Source organism: Trachurus japonicus, chromosome 3, assembly GCF_045865225.1.
Source record: "Trachurus japonicus isolate A0001 chromosome 3, Traja_1.0".
Taxonomy (NCBI): domain Eukaryota; kingdom Metazoa; phylum Chordata; class Actinopteri; order Carangiformes; family Carangidae; genus Trachurus; species Trachurus japonicus.
The window spans coordinates 20,772,271-20,797,991 of NC_140909.1; the positions used below are offsets into that span (position 1 = coordinate 20,772,271).

At 42.2% G+C, this 25,721-nt stretch overlaps 2 protein-coding genes across 2 annotated transcripts in view; one reads left to right on the forward strand and one right to left on the reverse strand.

The window, feature by feature from the left end:
* Nucleotides 1-4,236: 4,236 nt before the first annotated feature.
* On the reverse strand, nucleotides 4,237-11,068 carry gpib (glucose-6-phosphate isomerase b). Its single transcript, XM_085766238.1, has 18 exons — nucleotides 10,896-11,068; nucleotides 10,618-10,708; nucleotides 10,303-10,371; nucleotides 10,048-10,167; nucleotides 9,862-9,945; nucleotides 9,603-9,749; nucleotides 9,056-9,127; nucleotides 8,924-8,968; nucleotides 8,784-8,837; nucleotides 8,101-8,161; nucleotides 7,458-7,501; nucleotides 7,201-7,353; nucleotides 6,950-7,079; nucleotides 6,692-6,768; nucleotides 6,035-6,163; nucleotides 5,644-5,719; nucleotides 5,284-5,350; nucleotides 4,237-4,665 (listed from the first exon to the last, which is right to left on the reverse strand). The coding sequence occupies exons 1-18, from the start codon at nucleotides 11,012-11,014 to the stop codon at nucleotides 4,542-4,544; spliced, it is 1,662 nt and encodes a 553-aa protein (XP_085622364.1). The 5' UTR covers nucleotides 11,015-11,068; the 3' UTR covers nucleotides 4,237-4,541.
* Nucleotides 11,069-12,766: 1,698 nt separating this feature from the next.
* Nucleotides 12,767-25,721, forward strand: part of garre1 (granule associated Rac and RHOG effector 1) — a 35,485-nt gene continuing 22,530 nt past the window's right edge. Inside the window, exon 1 of the mRNA XM_085766250.1 lies at nucleotides 12,767-12,810. The gene's annotated coding sequence lies outside the window, so the exon portion shown is untranslated. The remainder of the gene's footprint in view (nucleotides 12,811-25,721) is intronic.

A 25,721-nucleotide genomic window follows, 5' to 3' on the forward strand; every position in this document is an offset into this window, starting at 1 on the left:
AAAGAATACCATCCCACTGGAGCACACAGGTCCCTCCACTGCCAGGAAATGAGTGAAAATATGCTGGCTGCAGGATTACCTCATACACTCTCAATCTTTGGTTACTGACACTTTGTCTCCTTCCTGCAAAAAAAAAAAAGCCTCTGGTTTTTCTGAATCTTATCTACACACACATACACAGCATGTCCTCTCTCCTTATGGTTTACACACCTAATGTTTTTATGTCTCTGCACTGGGAGTGAAGCTGATATATTTACCTGTCAACCTTGAGTGTTTTTTTTTTAGAGCAGCACCTGAGGAGAGTCAAATTTCACCTGCAGAAACTGTGAAGGAAAATTAATCACAGCTCTGGAAACTATATGAGTCATTTTACAAATCGTTGCCCTCATGTGTCCAGCAACTAGAGATAGTTTTGAAGATGAGTGAGGTGATGATGAGTTTACTCACCTGTGAAACTGCCTCCTCACTGCAGTGGCAGATGCTTTTTATTCTGCTGCTCTAATGACAAAGAATAAATAAATGAATAAATAAATAAATATATAAACATATACTCTGATAAAAAGCCAACAGCAGTGTGAGTTACCAGAAACAACATCCCGGTTCCTCTGGATGGAGGGACCATGCCAACAGTTTCCACTGGGACAGTTTCCTCCTCTGAAGGAAACAATTCGGATGCCAAGTTTTTCTGCAGATCTTTCAACCACATTTTCTTGCATGTTTGTAGATATTTTGGGGTCACTGATATTCCTGTATTACACAGGCGATAGTAGAGACAAGCCAGGAAATGAGAAGAACCAGATATGTTCACATTCATGTTCATGTTCATGTTCATGTGTCTCAGAGATTTGTATTCAAACTTCTTGTCTTCAGTTAGTAGCTATAGGACAGTGGTAGGCAGTATTGCCTCTCCGAAGAAGGTTGTGGGTGTGAGTCCTGGCCCTGGGGTCTTTCTGGGTGGAGTTTGCATGTTCTCCCTGTGTCTGTGTGAGTTCTCTACATGTTCTCTAACTTAACTTCCCCCCACAGTCCAAACACATGCATACTGGGCTGACTGATGACTCTAAATTGCCCGCAAGTGTGGAAGTGAGTATGTCCAGAGTGTACCCCACCATCATCCTATATCAGCTGGGATTTGGCCTACCCTATCCAAGTCAGTGGATGGATGGATGGATGGATGGATGGATATTCTTCAGTCCCAACCACTGACACATCACTGGTAGTTTATTAGTTTGTTATCACTTAGGTAGCACTACTCCCCAACAACTGTACAGGATGCACAAACAAAACTCATTCCACCTTCTTTGTGTTGATAGGAAGTAACAGAAAGTGTAAATATCCACATATTTTATATATTTTTGCTTCTGATGCCTTGCTTTTCTTGTTAGGCCTCACAACTTTATGGAAGTGAGGTATTAAATCCCCAGAGCAGCCCCTTTCACTGATGACTTTGGTCTCTCTTTGTCAACTCTTTAGCTTTAAACGTCTGCCCTTCAAAAGTGAAGTGCAGCACTGTTGTGGTTTTAATTGTAGCTAAAGTTCACTAATCATGCAGACAGAAATGTGAGGAGAGGAGTGTTTGGCTTGTTTGGGAGGTGAAAAAAGTTTTTTCATCAGTGCTGAATCATTTTCATAACGCTGTTTCAAACAAGTGTGATGGTTTTAAAGAAATGTGTTTGTTCTTTTGTGCGTGGCTGGTGACCAAAGGCAAACACACAATCCTCCCTGGTTGGCACCAAATAACTCATGGCAATCAGAAACAGCCTTGATGGGAACAATGTGAGATAGCAGCTGTCACTGTCGCTGTGAACATTGCGATGTAGTGTATCAGCAGCAGACCAGCACAGGCTGAAATCAGCGTGGGAGTGCTGTTTTTTCTTTCTTTTTTTCTGTCTCTAGCATTGTGATGCTGAATATGAGCCAGATGTCAGTCAGTATATGTGTACTTCTGTGGATTCAGAAGAGTCGGTGAGGACGGGGGAAAAAATCTTACTATGGATGCTCAGTATTTCAAAAAGCACACAGGTAACTGACCTAGAGCTGTCCCAAGAGGACAAACAAGCACAGCTGTCTGGTACTCTGTTAAACATGGTCCAACATCGCAGAAAAGATTAAGAAGCATCCAGGCGTTTTGTTAGTAATGAAAGATGTTTCCTTGTTTTCCCTGTAGCAGATGAATGCACATGAATATGGGAACTACAATGTAATATTGCAATGAGCCACAAGGTTCATACAAATGTGTTTAAGAATGGATGCAACTGATGGGGATCTGGAGAACATTAAGAGGACATGGAGCCTGAGCAGCAAAGGGTCAGCTGGAGCATGCTGCAGCCTCATGGGAGTGCTACTAGCTTCCTATGCTGCAGTGTGACGAGCTCTGCCCACGTACTTAAGTCAATCTTTATATAACTCTAGTAGTCGTGGGAAAAATGAAGCTGGGCTTGACTAAGTGGCTTTTTTTTTTCCAACAAGCTCCAGGGTTTCTGTGTCACTGTCGTCAGACTGGAAACTCGAGAGAGCTCATGTACAGGGTTTGATATGGGGAAATTGTTGTGTGTTTGCAGAGCTAACGTTCAGCCCAGAAGAATAATCTCCCTGAATGTATACGTGATTCATCTGAGAATTAAAAACCGACTGCAGACCTGGAGGCCGCTCTTCTCAGAGGCCGAGTTCCTGAGCTTGTTTACATGCAAAGGATGCTGACCCTCAAGCTGCCTCCAGCACAGCGGCTCATGATGAATGCAAATGGTGGAGAACATGCTGAGGAGGAAAACATGCTCCTCAGAAGATGTTTTTTTTTTTTCTTTTTCTACAACATTGAGATGTCGTTGTGTCAGTACACAATTGTCCAAAAAACCTGCTCCAACACTGTATCTGACATTGCTATGAACTTGGGACAGCACAGTTGAAAAGTGGTCAGGGAGGAAAAGGGGGGGGTTGACGTTGTTATGGCAACCAATGCACAGGGGCAGTTTCGGACCCAGATTGAGCTGGTGGGGGGGGTCAGTTCTTTAACAGGGTAGAAAGGCAAAAAAAAAAAAAAAAAAAAACGTGACTGACAGGCCGGACCAATAAAGCATGAAGTGGAATGTGAGGGTATGCGATGCCATTGTTCAACAAACATCTCAGGAACGCACACTAGAGGCTTGTTCATGCTTTCATGGCTGCTATTTGATTCTGCTCTCCATTGAACCAGGGCAGGTCCTAATCGCTTATTTCCTCATGCTGACTTGTTTATTTCAACCTCATGCACCTATTTTAGGTAGCGGAGCAGAGTCATGACTCAGAGGTTGGTCCTATAGTTAAACATCAGAATGTGTAGGTGTAGCTGCATCCATGACTCAGCTGACGTCTGTCGTCTAGAGCCTTTAGAGTCTCATTCACAAATATGTTTTAATTGGCAAAACAAACATTCACATGCAAATTCATAGAGATTATGAAAAATCTGTGGAGAAAACTCTTTTTATGTCTTGTGTGGGTTTTACTAATAACTCCTAACATCTCGAAGCTGACAGCGAGGAGCGTTTCTATCCTCAGTAAAACTCACTTTCTTCTGTATCTTGTTTCCAAGCTGGAGATAAAAAGAACAAGTTAAATTTGAAGTAAAGTATTGTTGCCTGGCAACAGCATTGAAACCCCAGCAGTGTCTGGGGTCTAGGATTTTTTTTTTTAACTTTCTGTTTGTTCTTACACACACTCTGAAATTGTACGCAGCAGTGAGTATGAAGAAGATGGAATGAAAGATGGTGAATATTTTAGGTTTTTAACATTTTTGGGTTGTTGTTGATTTTTTTTTGGCACATCTTCGCTAACAGCTTCAGCTTATACTGTATATAGGCTCCTGTTATCTGTTGTCCCTCATACTGTATGGGAGTTTATGTTCATAGGAGAAATTCACAGGCTAAGTTTGGCACGCAGCACTAAAGCATTAAGTAAATGAAGTTTAATGATGTTTAACTATAGTGCCAGTTGAGGACCGGCATGTAGTCCAGATGCTGCTCGATCCAGATGTTTGTTTTTGTCTCTAAATGGATGTTGTGGAGTCTGGGGATTTGTGGGGAGGAACAGTACAGATGGACTGACCTTTGACCCTTTGTTCCACTGAATAAATGGTAGGTTACTGAGTGACTGATGGTACAGCCAGCAAATAAATCTGGCACTCTGATGCCATCTAGTGACCTGTTACCGAAACAAGTGAATTGATGTTTCTGCAGAACTTTGATAACAACACACTAATGGTTGTTATATGTGTTTAGATATTTATTCCAGAGGCTACATTTCAGTGAAGAGACACATTTCTCTCAGTCTTACATGACACTCTAATACAAAAAGCTCACATGATAAACCACAGTAACGAACATAGAAAAGACAGCACTGTAGACAGTCTCAATATTCACGATGAGAGTACAAACATACAGAGTGCTTCAGCTCAATTGCGTGGGAAAGACCAGCTGCCTCTGCCCGTCTCCTGCTCATGCAGCTCACGAGCTGATGAGGTTGGATAACGACGTGGTGAAAAGTGAAAGTTTTCGGGGTGACTTGGCTCAGGCGAAGTTCTTCTTGAGGAAATTGATGAGTCCGTTGGTGGAGGAGTCGTGGGAGTGGACCTCCTTGGTGTCCTTGAGCTCGGGCTCGATCTTCTTCGCCAGTTGTTTGCCCAGTTCGACTCTGATGATGCACAGGGGGAGGAGAGGAGTGAGCATGAGAAAGACAATAACAACCATATTAAACTGAGCCTTGAAACCAAACCAACTAACTGGTACTGTAGTTTTCTAAAAAGACTTCCAAGCTGAGGTGCAGGATTGTACCAACACTGCTCAAAATATGCCACCATCCAGTCATAATATTTCAACCTATAAGTCCATTAATGATGAAATCTGAACTTAACATGCTCCAGTCCCATATATACAGTAAGATGGCATATCAACAAATCTCCAGATATGATCCAGATTCTTGCAGGAACCTAAAAGGGAAATGTTCACATTCTTGGCGTTTTGGTGCAGTGCAAAATAGGATAACAAAAATAAACATCACTCCTGCCTCCTGAAATAAGACACATAATGTAATTTATAAGTTCCTCATCAACCAGTTGCCCTTTTTGTTTCCTCTTATGTAGATTTAAAAACATCATATTTCCACATTTTCTTGCATATTCCTCATCACTTTATTCCAGCTCCACAATGACATTTTTTAAAACTGAGTGAAAACTGAGTGAACTATTCAAACCTGGGACTCTGTGTTTTTATGGCTGCACCATTATACATTATGTAGTGAAACATGACTCACCCCCACTGGTCAAAACTGTTGATTTCCCACATCACACCCTGGATGAAGATCTTATGCTCGTACATCGCTATCAAACAATGCAGAATAATCATCATTACAACAAAAAAATATTATCATGCAGAGGCTTAAGTGGAGTAAAGTAGCACATGCATGGCCTATTATTCTCTCATTCTAACACGTTTTCATTATGCAGCAGTTAGCAGCATCTAGATTGAACCACATCTGTAAGACGTTGCACATTCAGGAATTTCCCAGTGAGGGATCATTACCGTCTCTACTTACATAACCACTATCAGTAATTTATATTATTAATTTCAATATCAGCAGCTCAGAGTAATCAGGGGCATTGTTTGTTCTCACCTATGAGTGCTCCAAGTGTGTGTGGTGTCAGTTTTTTGAAGATGATTGAGTTGGTTGGTCTGTTTCCTTGGAATACCTGTGTTAAACAAGGGAAGAGATTTCAGTATACGCCATTCTCCGTGTGCACACCCTCATCACAAACACTCTTGCTGCTGTGTTTATTGACGGTCACTGGAGGGCACCACCTCCTCTGCTCTCTCCAGTCTGAGCAAGGAGTATGGTGCTGTCTGCTGGCTGCACTTCCTCACGCTGTGCAAGAGTAACGAGATGACTGCCTCCTCGCAAGTTCAGGTTTAAGTTTGATATCATTATCATGAAAAACAGCCAAGCACGGTCTGCTCATTCTTGAGAAGCGAGTCATGGAAAACAATTTTCTCTTGATTGGACTTACTTTGTGGGGCAGGATTTTCTCCAGAGCTTCTCCACTCAGGCCACTGGCCTCCAGCTCCTTCTTGGCCTCCTCTGTGGTCTTACCCTTCATCATAGCTTCAGTCTGGGCCAGGAAGTTAGCTAGCAGGATCTGCAGCCACATCACACACACAGCTTCAGATACAGAACAGTGCATGGCATGTTTTACAGATGTTTTACATTCCTGCAGGCAACAGTCTCCATGTTGCATTGTCACATTATAGCATTTTTGCCATCTTGATTCAATTGGTTATTATGTGCATTAAGGATGTTAGATCCACCCTCTGAAGCACACAGAGACTCTGTTTCTTTCACTCCAACTGGCTCTCATGTTGAAAGAACCTCTGACCTTTATGGATGATCTCTCATCAGGCTTTCTTAGGTAATTAATATGCACACACTCACTTCCCTCCACTGCTGCTACAGTTTGTTTGAGGTCACAAGACTCCTTTTTTTTTTAAAGATAGTTTAGGAGATAAGGAATAACTATTCTAAATGGCTACTGTAATAATAAAGTTTAAAAAAAAAATCTATATTATTGTTATTTTTTTGTATCTATATTTACATACCCTAAAGACTGTATTTCTGGTCTGTAACCAAACTACTTTATATCAATATCTCAATGCCACAACCATGATACCTTGTGGTGCAAGTTTTCTCTGATGGGATGCTGGGTCTGAGCTGGGATCAGGAAGTCAGATGGCACCATGCGAGTTCCTGGGTCAAATACATTTAGACTGCATTAATGACACATTTAAGAGACTCACAGACTCAAAGTATGAGACTAACCAGCTAACAAGGCTACAAGTTGGTTGGTTGTTACAGTCAAGATTATCTGACCAACTGAATCACCTGTATGATTTTGAAATGGAACAATGATCATTTGTGGTGGTGGTACCTTGGTGGATGAGCTGGTAGAAGGCATGCTGTCCATTGGTTCCTGGCTCTCCCCAGACGATTGGCCCAGTGTGGTAGTTTACACGCGCTCCATGGTTAGTGATGTACTTTCCATTTGACTCCATGTCACCCTATTAAAGAAGCAGATTTAGCATATTATCACATCTATCAAATACATTAAGGACACATCATCGAATAGCAGTGTATCTTTAGTTGGAGATTTGTGATGCCTGAAGCAGTGAAGGGGCAGACCTGTTGGAAGTAGGCAGTGAAGCGGTGCATGTACTGGTCGTAGGGCAGCATAGCGTGAGTCTCAGCGTGGAAGAAGTTGATGTACCAGATGCCCAGCAGAGCCAGCAGGACGGGAGCGTTCTTATCCAGAGGAGCGGTGCGGAAGTGGTTGTCCTGCAGGGAAAGGAGAACTCTCTGTCATGTACTCTGTATCCTCCTTTATAACACAGGCTATAATATATTTATCTCTACGGCAACTGAAGCGGAAGTTTACCCACCATCCAGTGAGCTCCGGAAAGAAGCTTCTCAAAGTTGTCGAAGCCTATTGACGGCAGGGGATAAGACAGAAGAGTTAACAGATTAAATAACAGATTGATTATGTCAGTGTGGCTCTGCACTAACACCAGCAAGAAGAATTCTTGCATATTTATCAAGGTCACTATGTGTAGTTTATATATTTTATTTATTCATGCTGGCAGCATGGCTCCAGGGGCGGCAGTGATGGCTGGTCCACCACTATACGTCCAGACTGAAACAACTATATCAGTTCCCACAAAACTCTCCACAGAAGTTTGGGGGGTCTCCAGAAAACGAAATCAGATGACTTTGGTGAACCCCTGACCTTTCATCTAACACCACCATTAACATTATAACATGCTAATATAGCCTACTCAAATGATGGATACGGTCAACACAATATATGCTAAACAAAAGTATTTTGGCATTATCATTATGAGCATGTTAGCATTGCTGTAATTAGCATTTGAGCCACTGGTACAGCTGCAGACTCTTTGTCATGTTATATCTTGTGATATAAGAAGTGTGGCACATGCTTGCTGTGTGCCTCAGTCTTTTCTTTTTCTTCATACAAACACCCAAATCAATGTTTTGTGTTATTGTAAAAACATACACTGTACATACCAATGTGCAGGGCAATGGACATTCCAATGGCAGACCACAGGGAGAAACGACCACCAACCCACTAAAAGAGGAAACATACAAAATCATGAAACTATATCCATACTTCATACTACACTCCTTAAAAAGTGTGCATGAGAGCTCTACGTGCAGCTAAAGGTGATTGGAGCTGCAACAGGAACATTACAGTAAACTGCACATTTTGTGTTACTATTTGAACAAAAATCAATTAAGCTGTTAAATGATCAAATGCAGGTCACATTTGTTTTTTTGTTTGTATATTTTTTGCACATGTCCTGTAAGTGTTTATCTTTATCACATACAGTAAATACTGCATGTTCTGTAATGCAATGTAAAACACTGGCAACCATTTATCTATGACATAAGGACCATATCATAGCTGTTGCCCTTTAAATACCAACAATGTAACTAAATGCAGCTCCCTGACCTTTGATGCAACCCAGCCTTTACAGTAACCTCTGCAAGAGAGAAGGTCGCTACCAATAATAACTAAGTCTGAAGAGACAGGCTTCTGATTTCCCAGCAGCTGCTGGCCAGAGTGTCCGTCCCACCTACTTCACAGGTCAAAAGTCTAGTTTATTTATAGCTGCCAGCCCCATCACAGTCTAGGTACAATGAGAAGACCTGCTGCATAGAGTTTGCTTAAAGGCTTGATGTGCACTTACATCCCAGAACTCGAACATGTTCTCTGTGTCAATGCCGAAATCCTTCACTTTGGGCTGAGGGGCAGACAGAGAGGACAGTTAGACTCAAATGTCTGGACAGAGAGAGAAGGTTTCACCTCTGATACCATGTTGGCACTTACTCCGTTTGTGGACAGGGCCACAAAATGCTTGGCAACAGCAGCTTTCTGTTGAAACAAACAGGGGATACATTTAGAGAACAGGAAGAATAGAAATGATGTCCGCTATCTACCTTGCTGCCGCTGTGTACTCACATCTTTGGCATGTTCAAGGAACCATGCTTTGGCCGACTCAGCGTTGGTTATGGTCTCTTGGGTGGTGAATGTCTGTTAAAAGACATACAGGTCAACATATTGCATACAGTAGATAACCAAGGTGTGCTATCAATATAGCCAAACTCCTGATAGAGATTTGTGAGTAAAACAGGTCTAACAGCATTTTAATTACAGCACATTCTACTTTTAGTTGCTTGAAAAATCTTGCCAATAAATCTGACGTTACAAGAACTTCCAAAAATGGATGCACAGTATCTTTGAATATGTCATCTGTGGTTTTCCTGACACATCCCTATAGTGCCAACGCTGTGGCTTGGCATGAAAGCCATTCAGATATGAACATCAGCTGACACAACACTGGGTTAAATGCCTGAGAGGAGTGTTATGTAACATGCAACACAGCTAGATACATCTGAATGAATGGAAATTTACATGAGGTCAGCCCATGAAAGGTTTTGAACAAACTGACACTTTTTCAATTCAGATGTGAGATGTTTTCTGGCGCTGTTTCAAGTGAACCAGCTACCTTGGATGCGACGATGAAGAGGGTTGTCTCAGCATTGAGGTGTGCCAGAGTTTTGGCAATGTGTGTTCCATCAATATTAGACACAAACCACACACGTGGTCCACCTTTGGAGTAAGGCTTGAGGGCCTCAGTCACCATCAGGGGGCCCTGCAATTCAATAAAAAAGCACATTTCTAAGACTGTGGCCCAAATATTGAAAGTTTGGAGCATCGAGAGCCATTTAATAGGTATTTGATGACTTTCTATGAATTGTACTCACAAGGTCAGATCCTCCGATGCCGACATTAACAACATCAGTGATGGCCTTTCCTGTGTAACCTTTCCACTCACCGCTGCGAACTCTCTGAAACAGATCAACATGATTATCATTACTGTCAGCAAAACTGCCACCCTAAATTCACACTGTTAAATGCGGAAAACAAAGTTGGTGGTGTGTTTAACTCACGTGACAAAAGCCCTTCATCTTCTCCAGAACCTTGTTTACGTCTGGCATCACATCCTTGCCATCAACCATGATGGGGGTGTTGGAGCGGTTCCTCAGAGCCACATGGAGCACAGCGCGGCCCTTTATGTGCAACACAACAACACACACACACACACAGACAAATATAATCATGACTTTGGCACCTCTTTTATCCCAAGAGGTAAACACTGCTATAGGTAAAGTAAATGCAGCAGACATATTTCCAACAGTGAGCACCTCAGTGAAGTTGATCTTGTCTCCTTTGAACATCTTCTCTCTGGCAGCTTCTACCCCTCTTGACTTGGCCTGATGAAAACAATAAATGTTAGAGCTTTATGGCATCAGATCAATAACCAAATCATACTATGTGTTGTAAAAATCAACAAGTGCATTTGTCATTCAAATTCTTGACCCATCCTTCAGGTCAATATAATTTATGTAAAAACAAATTAGTCCTAAGATGTCATCATGAGCCAAATACATTGGGACTTTCTGACCAAAGCTACAGTGGCATCTGAGCAGCATGAATTATTAAGATAAACATGAATTTACCAGATCAACCAACATCTTCATGACATCCTCTGTGATGAGATTCTTGGAGTAATCAAGAAGAATGTCTCCATCCTCAGTTTTCAGATCGAGGCTGTTCAAACACAGTAACACTGATGATCAGAACACATGATTTTCCTGACTAAATATAAATACAGCCATCAAGCATAATAGTGTGATTATGTGGTTGTACATTCACACATGCACGATATTTACATTCTGTATAGTGGTGCTGTGCATAATGCATTATCTGAAATATTTCAATAGGATGCATACAGTACCTGAGCTTGTTGAATCTCTCCTTGTCGGTCTCAAACATGTGTCTCATGTTGAGGTTCAGGGCATGGGCTGTGTACCAGTCCTGCAGTTTTTGGAAGTTGGGGTCCTGTGTGAGTCCCATGTTGTCCAGAGGGCGTTTGCTGTGCTCCGCTGTGCTCAACTAGCCTGGCTGAGTGGGACTGAACAGGTCAGAGCGAGAGCTTTTTGAAGGGCACCCAGTTGCGATCCACAGTCGCCCCTCCTACAAGAGACACACTATACTCAGGGCATGTACTGGTCACACCTCCACACTGCCCCGCAGGGTTACAGTGCACCTGCAGGTGTACAGCAACACTCACTGGCATATAGTTCAATATGCTGCTTAAATCACCAGTGCCTGTGCAGATCATTGTAAAACACTCTGAAACACACTTGCTGCATATTTACACTGCAGAATACAGTGTGCTAAACTATATTGTGTGATATACAGGAAAGCATATAATTAAGTTAGTCTTTAATTAAAAAGGTAAGATAATAAAAGTAATATATTCTTTGTATTCTAAATAAAATGTATTTCATATAGCAGAGGTTTGAATTCTTATAAATGGAGATTTTAGATTTTAGAGATTTTAGAAGTTAGTGTGAAGTGAGCTTTTCACACCCTCTGTTAGATAAATAATATTACATACTGTCATCCATACACTCGTGCAGTTGGGCCAAGAAAAGATATTATGCCCCTCAATTATTGATTTATTCACACCTCTATTCCCACCTTCATCCCTAAGAAAAGTGGACATTTTTATTGATAGAAATCTGGACAATGAAAACAAAGTTGATATTGTGATGCCTATCAAATTTTATGAAAAGAATTGACTGATATTGTCGTATTCCTTAAGATCTTTAACACTTAAACACACACATATTGCTACCAGAGCATTATGTATGAATGCCATTCTGCCATTACTACAACTCAAAGAAAGTGCAAGCTCTTTCATTTTAAAGGCATTCTGTTTTTTGTGAATACTGTTGCTTGGACACTATTTCCAACTATTGCTAGCCTACTTATGTGCACCCCAACGCCCCCAAGTGTCAGCGTGGAGTACAGTGTGTAATACTCCTTATCACACAGTAGAGGGCGACAAAACCTTTTGCCTGTAACCTGGACAAATTCGCTGGTTTTAATAAGCGGCATTACAGTGAGAAATCAAAAGGTTTGAATATCAAATTAAGACATTATGAAAACCGTTATTTGCGAGAAAGACTAAAATGGAAATAGCAAAAATAACCATATTGAATAATAGCTATGTTTTAACATTTCTTCTTAATTCTTCATAGGGATACAAAATAAAACTGTAGGCTATCTTATGATTCCACTTCCTCAGCCCAATGGAATCTAAAAACTATTTATTTATTTTATTTTAATGTTTATTTAGCAGGGACGATACATACAACATTGCCACAAAGAATGAAAAATGCGATGCATACAAGACGTCTAGCTTCAGCTAATTTGCAGTCTTTGTCCCTGGTCAGGCTAAAGAAGGATAAAAGATACTGAATACCGTTACAATAAGTGCAATAATACAAATACAGTGAATAATACAGTGAATAGTTATCATGAATAAATAAACACAGCTACACAATTTAGATTAAGAAATTGCACTAGCCTACTATTCCTCCGGTTATCTTATATCATGCGTATGCTTGAGAGACTGTAGCCTACATAAAATAAAATGTAGGCTAAAGTAAGAAAAAGAAAAAAAGTTTTATTCTGAAAGCCGGAAGTGTTAGTCCTAACTGGTGTAGAATTGACGGTGTTCACGCAGAAAAAAATAGTTTTATTCTGAAAGCCGTACCGGAAGTGTCGGTCCTAACTGGTGTAGTGTTGACGGTGTTCACACAGACGGGATTCGCTGTCAAGAGGGTGGATGCCTAAAGCTGGTGAGCGATGCAATGATTGCCTTAACGTGTACTAACTAATTTCTCCTGTTTTACTGAAGCTGTTCGGTTTCCTCTTGGTTACGGGGGCTGACTGGCTGTCGGTGACCCGTGTCGGAGAGCCAGTGGGCCGCTTACGGCGGCTTGTGCTCTCTGCCAGCGCTTACAATCGTGTCGCAGAGAGCTAGCTGGGCTGCTAACGTTAGCTCCCCCAGCTATGTGAGCTAGCCTGCTTAGGACCGATGAAACACCGATGCGCCCATTATCGGACGTATCTCACTCTGACATGGTTATTATCGTTTTCTCTTCACAATTCAAACCTAAGACCCATGTAGACAATTTGACAAATGTTTTCCGTGATGGATGCAAATGTATGTGGCGTCTTATGTGACTGTAACTTAATATTTTTGGTCGGTATACAGACCTAATTTTATACCTAGGGATGAAACGCATTCGTCTGTAGCTTAGCAAAGAGGGTGCAGTTGGCGGTATCGGTTATTTTCTGCTTTCTCTGCCGCTGCCTTGTGTCTTTGGGAGATGCTTCAGATTTAGATGCACGTCCTGACAGCGAGCCCCCCCGTGGCAATGTAAAGACAGATGAGTTTAGTTAATGAACTCCATCGTTAGCAGCGACCTGGGCTGCCTGGCTGCATGTCCGATAACGGACCTGGGCGGTCTTGGTTTTAAGTTATGCGCTGCAGTGGGTGATCGCCACCGCACACACACACACACAAAAAAAAACAACCAAAAAAAAAAAAAACCCGGAGTGTAGGTTAACGTTAGACACACGGACGACAAAGACGTGATTCACAGCCCGTGTGGCAGTGTAACTCGTGGCTGTGGCTACACCGGCAGTGTCGCTACGGGCTTCAGAGGGAGAGTGCACTAGCTTGCGAGCTAACGAGCGGCTGTCTGGTTCTGTGTGGCCGGTGGGCGAGTGTCAAAGTCGGCAGCGCGGAGGGACCGGGGAGGGGAGGGGGCTCCGAGTAGCTATCCACCGTGTCTCCGTGTGCGGTGGCGTTTTCGTGTCACTCGCTTTTCTAGCGTTTAGCGTATTGATGCACTGATGCCGCGGAAGCCTTTTCCGGCGACACTGGATTTAGGGCATTAAAAGGCCGTATTAATAGCTGCGACATAATGTTCCCCATGACTTGGGCCATGTCATCCCGGAGAGTTTCGATGAAACCGGCGAACTGCGCTTGCGGGGACTCTCACACACCTTCCTGCTAAATAGTGACCGTATTTTTTTTTTTTCTTAAAATACCCCCATCATAGTAGTTAATTTTCTGCCTCGTTGAAGTCGCATTAATAAGCAGCTGGCAGTGTTTGGCTAGCCGTGCTGTCTGTGATAACCTACAGTAAGCAGATGAGCTGCCACAGAGGTGTTGTAATATTTCCATCCCATGCAACACAGAAACAAATAACTGCAGGTCTGTTGACTGACTGACTGACTGACTGACTGACTGACTGGCTGACTGGCTTGGCTCATTCGCCGGATTATCTAGGAACTGCTTTCTTTCATCCATTTTTATAGCTCGGTTTGGGAGGAACCGCACACTGGGAGCGCAACAGCAGTAAGTCACACACACCCCGCAGTGATGTGGGTAACGTGGCTTTATATAGTCTCCACAGTTACAGAAGAGAGATATCTGGAATTGCATTAATAAATAACGTTGCCCTACTTCTCTCGTGGGTTTTTTAGGCATCTACCGTCTAGCCAGGGATCTGTCGTTTGACATCATATGGAATGTGTTTCCTGTTTTGGTCTTTGGTGCAGAAATTAAAGCAGAAGGGACCATGAAGCTGTTCACTGGGTTTGATCACACAGAACAAGGAGATCACTCATGATGAGCGACAGTGATTGATGCTGACTTTGCTTTGGTTGTTTGTTTGAAGCAAAAAAATTGTCCATAATTCTTTATTTCACTCTACTGTGGTGGCAGAGATTAGTTTGTTTGTGTTGTGTTAGAAAGCAACACAGCATGGAGGAGTATGTAACAATTTAAACTAAACTCAGACTAAGGACAGTTTCTGTGTTGACAATGTGGAAAGGAATGGGAGCCTGGTATAGTTTTGTCTGATGTTTAAAATCTGAATCCAGTGTTTCTTTTCCCCCCTCCAGACATTAAGGTCATTGCCTTCCTGTTGTTGAGCTGTGCAGCGTTCAATGAGACAGCCCTAAACCTATGTGTTGACATCTGCCACGACTATGTCACTATGGAAATACGTGCAGCGCTCGGCAAAATTCCTGTCTCTGTTTAAACTCATTCTCTTCACCGGCTTATTCACCTCCGTGCTTGAATGCTCATCACAGTTGTTGGACTAGAACTAAGGCTCCAGTTGTTTGTCTTTCTCTCCTTTTGTCGTCAGTGTTTGTCAACACGTGATAGGACCAGGAGCAACACTTTTCCTTAGTCTAACATTGAATCCGGATGCATGTGTGTGAGGAAGTTGACCCACAGTCACAAGATTACTGTTTGCGCTTGCCTCGGGTGGATTACAGGCCTGTGCTGTACTGGCACTGTCTCCACAGACCTGAATGATATTTCCTTCAACAAAGAAAGAAGCTTTCTAGAGTTTATCTTGCCGCCCAGTTTTAGATTATTCAGATGAGTGCTACACAGTCGTCTGCCCTGGGGGAAGGGATGAGCTAACCCAGACCATGGTATTATTAGAGCCTGGGAATTCTAGCGTTTTGTCTATTGATTTTTACTCTGTATTCTCAAACTGGGCCAGGCAGGTAAATTGTTTTTGTGTTTTGTTCCTTTTAAACTCTCTCTCTCTCTCTCTCTCTCTCTCTCTCTCTCTCTCTCTCTCTCTCTCTCTCTCTCTCTCTCTCTCTCTCTCTCTCTCTCTCTCTCTCTCTCTCTCTCTCTCTCTCTCTCTCTCTCTCTCTCTCTGAGACCACGAGTGTCTTATCTCTAAGTTTTGACAAAGCTGTGCTCCTCAAGATCATATCATAGGAACAACAGGTGTTACAGGATGTTACTGTAAATCTGTAGCTCATGACAGGTATAGTGTCAGTCAGCTATGGCCTGAATACTGCGTGATTACATCATTGTATGTTTTTCTTGCTTTGGTACACTTGTGTGCCACTTGTGTGGGCTCGAAACACAGCTTGGTAATAATTCAATAAAGAAACTTCAATCAGGTGGTTTGTAAACTGTAAACATGACGGTTTCATTGGAATTAAAAATGAGTCGGTGTGAATGTTACCGCATCTGATACTGAAATAAAATATTTTGATGTTTTATCATAGGGATAGTGATTTGGTTTTTATTTATTTTAACTGTAAGGCTATTGTTTTAGGCTTTAAAATCTATGTTGTGTACAGTGTTTTTGAAAGTACTTTACACCAATGGTGTAACCCCACTCCTATAATTTAATAAATATATAAAAAAAACCTCAACAAACGCAAGAGGGCTGGATGCCTAACATTTAAATAAATGAGCTAAAGACGGGATATGTTTACATTAGACCAGCTAAAAATAAGAATAACATTGTTCTGTGATCGTGTGAAGTCCATCTCTGGCCCTTGCATTACAAGCGGAGGTTAGATGTGTTAGATAATACAAGTGTTTGGTGGCCCATGCCCCAGGGAGATGCAGGGTTGTGTGTTTTGAGTTCGTATTGTGTGACAGGATTTTCATTTGGATGCACAAAGCTAACAACACTGTTTGCACTGTTGTTTGGCAGGAGGAAAGGGGTCTGCACTCTCTCTCTGCATCTCTACATCTAGTCCATCGCTCTCATTCGTCTGCTGCTTTAGCACAACTTATTTTGTACACCTGGATTAAATGTTGGCCGTTGCAGGCAGAGCTGAATAAGATGCCAGTCTTCATCTTGAGAGAAGCAGCCAGCCGGTTTACAGCTAAGGGGGAGAGGGGCTTGTGGCATGGGAAATCTCACCCTTTTCTCCTGGGAGACCAGTTTAGTCTTCGTTTGTGGTCAGCTATTTGCCCCTTAGTCAGTTGTTCCCAGTGAGATGCATGACTGCATGTGCACTAGATGATCAAATAAAATAAGAATCGAGGCTAACGTGGAACTTTCATGTAACGTGATACTGATATTAATCCCTGCAGGAAATATTTTTCTTGTGCTTTTCCATGAGCAGGTTAGAAGTCAGGGTCAGCTGCCAAACGGCGAATAGTGGAGCTAAATAGAGTTTTTATATGTTGTTCAAGGGCACGTCAGAAGTGGCTTGAACCACGGTCCCTGCTTTATCCTACTGGTCAGTGTATTTTACACCAGTGGTTCTCAACTGGTGGGTCGGGACCCAAAAGTGGGTCGCAGACCCGTTCTGGATGGGTCGCGGACAGCTGGTCAAGAAAGTAAATAATATTTAATGCACATCTGATGTTGGACATGTCTTTTATTTTGAAAAATAACATATTTCGAAAGGCACACGAGACACATGAACACATGCAGTTGTAATGGTCCTCCTCAGTTTCTTGTTATTTGCTCCATTTGCTCTGAATGCAAAGATATCAGTTTCTTATTAACGTGGCCTGAATGCAGTGAAAATACCTTGTTTTGTGGGTCTTTATTTTGTGCAATTTGATATTTATTCACTTTTGGGAATATGCTGAATGCAGAGATGCATTAGAAGTCAAATATATCATTTTGTTGGTCTCCATTTTGTGCAGTTTGATATTTTTTTATTCACTTCCGTACATGCAGTTGTCATGGTCCTCCTCAGTTTCATCCATGTGCCCTGCAATGCACTTTGCTCAATAAAGAGCAAAATTAGTTTTTAAAGGCTTTAAAACAAAATTCTTGGTTTGAATTCCATAAAAGTGGGTCGTGACTTAATGACCATGGGAAAATGTGGGTCCCAGAGTGAGACTAGTTGAGACCCCTGTTTTACACTATTTTACACTAGTCAAGGTGACTTTTCTGTCTTTTCTGTGCAGACGGTTCTTGGTTTCTGTGACTCACACTTACCAGAAGTTACTGCACTTTCTTTACTGTGGGTCACACAGAAATAGGTCTGCCGTTTGTGTGACCAACCCTGGATTTCTGACTTTTATGGCACCTCCATATCCTGTCCTATTATACCTAAAGTGGAAAACTAAATTCTCACTTTTGTCCTGGCTAAAAATACAGCGCCCTGGTGGCTGGCATGCAGCACAACCTGCAAACCTCGCTATACGGCCTGCTCAATATAGGCTGAGTGAAGCATTTTCATCCCCACAGGTTGCCACCAGCCTTTCATGAATGGAACTGACGTCAGGGCCTTTCATCACTGCTCTCACACTGGTTGGGCACATTTAAACACACTCGCTGTTGTTCATTGCTATTCTTGACAGGAAATCGGAGATAATTCTGTTCGCTTACAGTTGAATTCTGAAAAAACAAGTACTCTTTGTGCGAAATACTCTGATTAGATCAGATCAGATGGGACTTTTCCTTAAACTTGTGTGTCCAACTGTCCATTTAGGAATTCAGTGTCGTCTTGATTCTCATGTGGAGACTTTGTGAGATTAATTAGTAAAATCTGTTTATTTCATTTATCAGAGCATTGGAATGTTTTATTTGATTAAAGCCAAGGCACATGTTTCAATGTGTGTTTGCATATGTGAGACAGACCTGTGGGGCCCTCAAGTATGTCCTTTTGTTAGAGTGGCCTGTCTGCTATTTTTATTGGAGCCATAAGCTACTTACAGTGTCTGTTATGCCAGCACAGGTTAGCCTAATATGATCCGGCCTGTTCACCAACTGTTTCAGCTGCTTGAGTGATATGAGTATTTGGTGCTGTCCTAACTTATTCAACAGTGATTTGCTTCAACAGCAGGAAAAGTTTCACTACTGCTTTAAAAAGTGCAGAATCTGCCAAAAAAACAAACTATCTTGCAGAATTAGACTTGATTTCACATAACAGTGCACATTGAACAACTATTTGTGATAATGAATTTTCACAGTAAATGTATTTTTAATCCCAAACCCCTCAGACTAGACAAAAAGACAAAAACGAACCTTAGCTACACTTTCAGCGATCAAAACCTGCAGCTTCCTGCAACATACGCAACTCAAGGAATAACTATTGACTGATGACAGAAAATGCTTCCTTAAAGTTAATATTAAAGTGCAGCTACAGCCTTTATTTTTTTTCTCTTCCACTCACAAAGTCATGCAGCTGCATGTGTAAGAGAGGTTTTTTTTTTCTGAGTGGTGGTATGAGGAGACCAGGGCCTGCCACAATACTCTCCTTGTGTTCAGCGGGCAAGAGGAGCCTGGCTCAGCTCCTGTCACACAGTTGCTCACGGCACTTGTCCTGTCACTTGGCCTGACCTCCTTGACCTGCCTGATCGCCGGTCTTCACCGTAGCCTATCTCCTCCTCTGGGGAATGTCTTCAGAGAAGCTTATACCAAATTCATAATCAGGCTTTCTAAAACTCAATCAGTAAAATATGTATGATAAATATAAATATACTTAGCACAATGATATTATATTTTTTGAAGAGATGTTTTGCAGCACATGACCGGTTTTCCTGACCTGCTTTTTTGCGCTTGCTTGAACCCACATTAAGAGGGTTCTGGGGAAATGCATTCCTTTGCTTCATTGGCAACAGATGTAGGGGAGAACGTTTTTTTTTTTTTTTCCCCTTTGAGCTGAACCTTTTGGAGTGTCTAAAAACAGTTTGGTGTGGACTGTAGGGCAGCTGTTTTGCCCATGGAGGCTGAAATAGACTTCATGAGAGAGCTAATGTCGGGCCTGTGGCTGGAGCGTCACAGGGCCTGTGTTTGCTTCACAGTGGCAGATGGATAAGGAGCTGTCAGCACGGGTAACAGCTGCCCCATCCACAGCTATTAAGCTACCTAGCTGTGATGTGACAGCCACACAAGTATGGCGGCTGATACAAAAGTAACTGCTACCGGCAGTATCCTTTAAACCTGGTCGGCTGGGGACGGTGAATAAAATAATAAAAGGACACTGCCTCTCAGCAACCGGTGTGGAGGGGCCGTGGTACTTGAGTGCAGATGTTCAGTGGCCAGTTAAGGGTGCAGATGCATTGGCCTTAGAGTTGTCACGATACCAAAATGAGTAACCACGGTACTATACCAGACAAAGTATCACGGTTCCGGGTAATATCACGATACTGCAACCTTTTTTTTTTTTATGAACTGCAATGTATTTGCACAAGTTATAAATACTTATTTATTACTTATAATGTTGTTTAGTGCATGACAAACATAATACTGGTGAAGTAGGAATTAGACTGAAACTAATATTTTTAAATAAGCAATAAAAAACAAATAAATGAAGTTAGAATTTATATGGTTGAAAATAAACAACCATTCAGTCTCTTGCACATTAATTTATGTTTAACAAATATAATCAACTTAGGATAAAAACAAATCCACTGTCTTTTAAAAAAATCTATTTGACAATAATGCTTCTTCTCCAACATAATAAACCATAGAGGACAAAATACAATGAACAGGAACTGATTCCCTGTGAAAACTATATTTTTATGCATTTTCTAGGTGCTTTATACTTGGACATCCTTTAACTCTTTATTCCTCAGCCTGTACACGGAGCATATAGCCTGATATTAGCCAATGAGAAAATAAACAGAGCTAAATTAATGAAGTGCCACTGACGACGACGACGCGGCAGACCCGCCGCTCGCGCCCGGTGCTTCAGCCGTGGTGAGTGTGTTGTCTCGTGTTTGTGAAGCCGTGTGCGCGTCGGATGAGACATAACTTTAGCTCGTTGTTTGTTTAGAAGCGAATTTCTATCGGAGCGGAGCTGTCTCAGCTGTCTTCATGGAGTCCGTTCTTGTCGGCATGAACCACGAACAGCCAATCAGAGAACAGACGGGCGGATCCAGCGTGTGGAAACAGCCTATCATATCCCCGGACATCACCAGTAACAGGCAAACAGCCAATCATTCAGCAGCTGTGTAGTTAGGTTGCAGTGGGTGCATGTGGGTTTTGTTTACAAGGGAGTAGCATGCAGTGAGAAGCCGGGAGGAGAGGAGAGGCGGCCGCTATGTAGCGGAAACTGGCACCGTAGTAGTAATCCACGGTAGTACCGTCGTGTAGAATTTCTAGTATAGTAGGAACCGTTACGTTTTGGCACCGCGGGGCACCGTGGCTACCGTGGGTATCGTGCAACTCTAATTGGCCTAGTTCTCTGTGACAAAGCAGGTTACTTAGGAGTGTATATTCATCTATTTAAGTTTCTAAGAAAATAGAAGCGATTCTGTTCTTGAGTCTAAAAAAACAAAATTGTATCACATTGTGCAATCTAACCAGCTTGTTACTAGAAGGCTACTACAGTTAAAAAAAGGCCCTCATAGTTATCTGGTGATAGCTGCAGTTGTTGGCCCTGCGGTTTGCACAGACAGATAAATCACACTCGGTATAGTAATTCACTACACACACACACATACCCAGTGGCACACCTGGCTTGACATTTTTGTTACTGGCGACAGGGAGCTTGCTCCAGGAAACCTAAACCCCCTTCCTGTTGAAGCCGAGTAGCTGACATGCACCGTGCGTGGGGAAGTAGAGCTAACATTAGCCCTAAGCTGCCCCTGCTGGAGGAAGGACATTAAAGTGGGCTGGCACATCTCCAGTGCATCCGGAGGGACTCTCCTATCACATGTGTTTGTTTGGGTGCAATCTCTAATACAGTGTGCCCTGCAACATGAGGCTGGCAGCCAGCAGAGCTACCCCGAGAAGCCGACAGGCCTCATTAATATTGATACCGTGTCTGCTTTTCTTGGGATAACCTCTGCTTATGGAGCTTTATTGCGAGGAAGGAAAGGCAGACCGCTAGCACTCTCTAATAACGTTACGTTGATGATGTATATCTGCCTGAAACAACCATGTTAACAAAGAAAGGAGCCCACAATTTTCTCCCAAAAAAATGTGGCTTTGTTGTTCAGGCTGAATGGACTGTGACTCACTGCTTTTAATCAGTTCCTACTTTTGTTATTCACTCTGGAGAGAGTGGAACCATAAAGCAGTGTGAGTGTTTTTATTCTCAGAAAAGTCAAAATCCACAGAACTAGTCAAAGCAACACGTCATGTCTCAGTACACACTTATATACTTATACCAAACAGTATCTTCTTTACAAGTCTTCATAATATAGTAACATTTTATAATACCAACAAATCAAAGTACTTTAGCTTGTTTTCATCAACAGAGCGTCAACAGATGTCAAACTGTGGCTTTGGAGCACCACTGTTGATTCAATGTAAAGAAAACACAAAATGTTTTCTTAGAGATAAAATAAAAATGTTTTGGTTTTCCAAACCACCTAAAGCTGTCTCACCACAGAATTAGTTTTTATTATCTCCAGCTGTGAGCAGATCCGCTGTAACGTTTGTGTTTCAGAAAAATTCTAAAACATAGTGAAGTAAATTACTAATCAAATACAGTAATAACAAGAGCCCCTCTTGTGAGAGTAGTAACGTGCTGATGTTCTAACCCATGAGTAGGTAACAGTACTACTACTGCATCGTTATGATTATGGCAAAAATCCTAATCACAATTATTTTGGTCAATATTGGGATCATGATTATTTACACCATTATGTGTATTGGGGGGAGGGCGACTTGCACGTTTTATGAACCGGCAACAACAGGCCAGAGGAGTGAAGTAACTAACTCACCAGTCAACAATGACTCATTACATTTGTTTTTCTGAATTAACTGTTGTGTTGTTCTTATAAGTCTTATAATCTTGAAGAAAACCCTGTATATGTTTTTGCCCCTCGTGTTCCCACACTAGAGAACTTGTTCTACCTTTATTGTTGATCAAATTGGCCTTTGCCATCTTCACTCTGATCTTTAAATACCGCCCGTCACCACGCACGAGTGGCCTCGTTCACAGTATTGATATTGACTGCATAGTGAGTGCAGTGCAGGCTTCAGGGGCGGAATCACACATGCCCGTGTCTCCACCAGTAGTCTAGGAAAATTACGAAACAATTGTTTTTCTTCTATTACATTAGTTTTGAGATCATTTGGATCCAAAAATTGAAAACACAATTAAAATTAAATTAATTGTCCAGTCTTACGACATTATTACTGTGTTGTGACAAAATCTCTACACAGACAGACACACACACACCTGCCAAAGTTCTCAAAACCACATCTGTTGCAGTTTCTGCTCGGTGGCTCCATACCACGTTTCGCCACACACAGACTAACAAGGTGGAAACAAGATCAGCCGTGCTGTTGCTGCTGGTAATAAGAGGTACAACAGTTGATTCTCTGCTGCACCACAACAAACAATATGAATATTGTATTAAATGCGCACACTTAATCAAAGTGGGCCGCCCTTGTCCTGTGTTGTGTGGTCTCTCTGACCTGTGTAGACTGCGGTGCACACACTGTATTTCTGTACTCCTCCCTGTTATAGCCCAACAGTGTGAAAGTGTGAGAACTGCAGTGGATAACCCCAGGCTAGCTAAGCTCAGGTTTCCTGTTTACCTCGCAGACGCTATTAACTGTGTCATCTTGCAGGCATTGTGGGCCACCTGGCAGGTTCTCACTGTGGCTATAATCTCTGGGAATTAGAGAGCTGCACTGTTGCACTAGTTAGCTGCTCTCAAACACAACAAGTGAACAGTTTGTTGTCCACTGAGCGCATACCCTCGATGAGCTGGCTGTCGTGATTCTAAAAACGAATGGTCGTCGGAAGCCGAGAAGAAGTGATGGTGAAGGACCGGCTTGTAGACCTGCGGTGTGATATTTTGTTGAGGAATGTCCAGTACAGCTATGAACATGGCTGCAGATTAAGTCTGTGGGTAATCGCTTTCATAAGGAAACACAAGGGGATGAATCGCAGCTGCCTGCTGTGGGTGAATGACACTAACTGATAGTGGAAACTAGGCATGGGCATTTCGAGTAATTTTCTAACCGAGTAACCTAACCTGGTCTTGCTCGGGTAACCGATTACTTTAATAAAAACAGAATGACTCATAAACACACAGCGTCGTCAGACAAAATATCAGGTGGTTAATAAGATGCACATATGGGGCATATGTGCATCTTTACGCCCCAGCTGCCTCAGAGGGGAAAATGTTTTTTCTTTCTAATTTTTTCAGTCATTAGTGGTGCTTATTTATTAGTCCACACTACATTTTGGTGACTACGCTCCTCTCTGCCTCGCATCGTCTCAGGAAATAACTCGGAAGGTTTCAGAATGTTTGTAGGCTGAAAGCTTATTTTCTAACAGACTTGATGATACCTATTGTCTCCCTACCTACGGCTTACCCCAAGGGAACCACCACAGATTTGTGTAAAAAGTTTGATCTGAAACTGTCTAACACTACGAAAAACCCGAATCATGGCACGATTATGTAGTTTGATCCGACGCTAGACTGTGCTCTAACATGCCACTTTTTTAATCATAGGTTAACTGGGTAATAATTCGTAACCAATAGCAGATTGCCTACTCGGGTACTCGAGTACCCGGGTAACCGTGCAAATGCCTAGTGGAAACACTTTGGCAAAGAAACTGTGGCTCTGTGACAGAACAACAGGTAACTGATCATTTAAGGAAGATCTATGTCTGAGCCACTCTAGCAGCGCGTCTTTAGTATACTACATAGATCTTGATAAAGTTTTGTTTAGAAAATCAATGAGCTGGATCCTCACATAACCTAGGAAAACTTGAGTTGGAATAAATATCCATTAGCCTGAGTTTTCAATAACAACTTAAATATTAACGACGTCTGTAATCTGAGGGTTAAAAAAAAGGCAAGCACATCTCTGTTGTCCCTTGATGAGAAGGTCACTACTTTCCCTCGGCTCCGTCTGTCCACTCGATGACCTGGGGCAGATGAGGATGGGCTGTTTTTTCTTTTTTTCTTTTTGCTGGGCGTACCCCTCTGTTTGCGAAAGGAAGTGAGGTTTGAAGGTCAGGAGAATGTTGCCGGGTGTGCGTAATGGAAGCGACGCTCGTAAGGCTGCACCACAGCTGCTTAGCGTACAACAACAACAGAGTGGATGGTGTTATCTATCTAGTTGGGTACAGTGTTTTTTTTCCACAAGTTGCTTTTCCTGACTCATCCCACAACACAGACGCTTTTCAGCGTGGTGCTCCAAGATAACACAGTCTGACCGTACCATAGGACGATGGCCCTGCTGCGAAGGGAGCTGTGTATCTAACAGATTAGTCTGTCGTGTTGATGTTTGGTGTCTCATTGAGGATACTATCATCAGCAGTGTGTGTCTGGATCAACCTCAGTGCCTCCTAGCACTCTACATAGCAAAGGAACAGGTTTAGTGATGGACTGTTTTCTTTGAAAGTCACACCTATCAGCCCGCAGTGTATAATAGCACAACAGCAGAGTCAGTTTGCCTCCAAAAACTGATGGATAAAAATGATTATAGACCTGTTTTGGAAATGCAAATACGTTTCTGATGGTTTTTATTTTCAAATTCCTGTTGGCTTTATTGCCGATTTTTTTGTTTGTTTTGTGGCATGTTGCACAGGGCATTGCAGGTTGCATTAAGTATTTTATTTTTTCATAGTCGGTCAGAAAAATGTCACCACCTGTGCCTCACGTGCGTCTTTCTGAATTCTGCAGCCACAAGCTGACCTATGGCTGTTTTTGCATTTGATCATTGGTAATTTCATTTGGATACATGAGGCCAAATTCCCTCTGATGGTGACAATGTAAAATATTATATTCATAATGAAGTGAAAAGGCCAAAGGGATAAAGACAAATCACATAATGCTTGGGTATTGAATGAGAGCATTGTGACTCCTACTGTGTGTAGCGCAACAGACTCTGCAGTGTCTTCCAACAATGGCTTCTTGCAGGAATTTCTCTGCAGCTGTGTTCTGCTAAACCAGACCAGACACTGCCAGAGATTCTTTTCAGAGACGCTCTCTGTGAGGTATGGTGTTAGTAATCGTCTAGAAATGTACATGCTTAAACCGCAG

Excerpts from the sequence above, each read along its gene's own strand:
- gpib (XM_085766238.1), bottom strand. The coding sequence starts at position 11,014 with ATGGGACTCACACAGGACCCCAACTTCCAAAAACTGCAGGACTGGTAC. Across the intron at positions 9,750-9,861 it reads GCATCGGAGGATCTGACCTT|GGCCCCCTGATGGTGACTGA; the intron begins GTGAGTACAATT and ends ATTGAATTGCAG. Across the intron at positions 4,666-5,283 it reads AACAGTTTTGACCAGTGGGG|AGTCGAACTGGGCAAACAAC; the intron begins GTGAGTCATGTT and ends GTGCATCATCAG.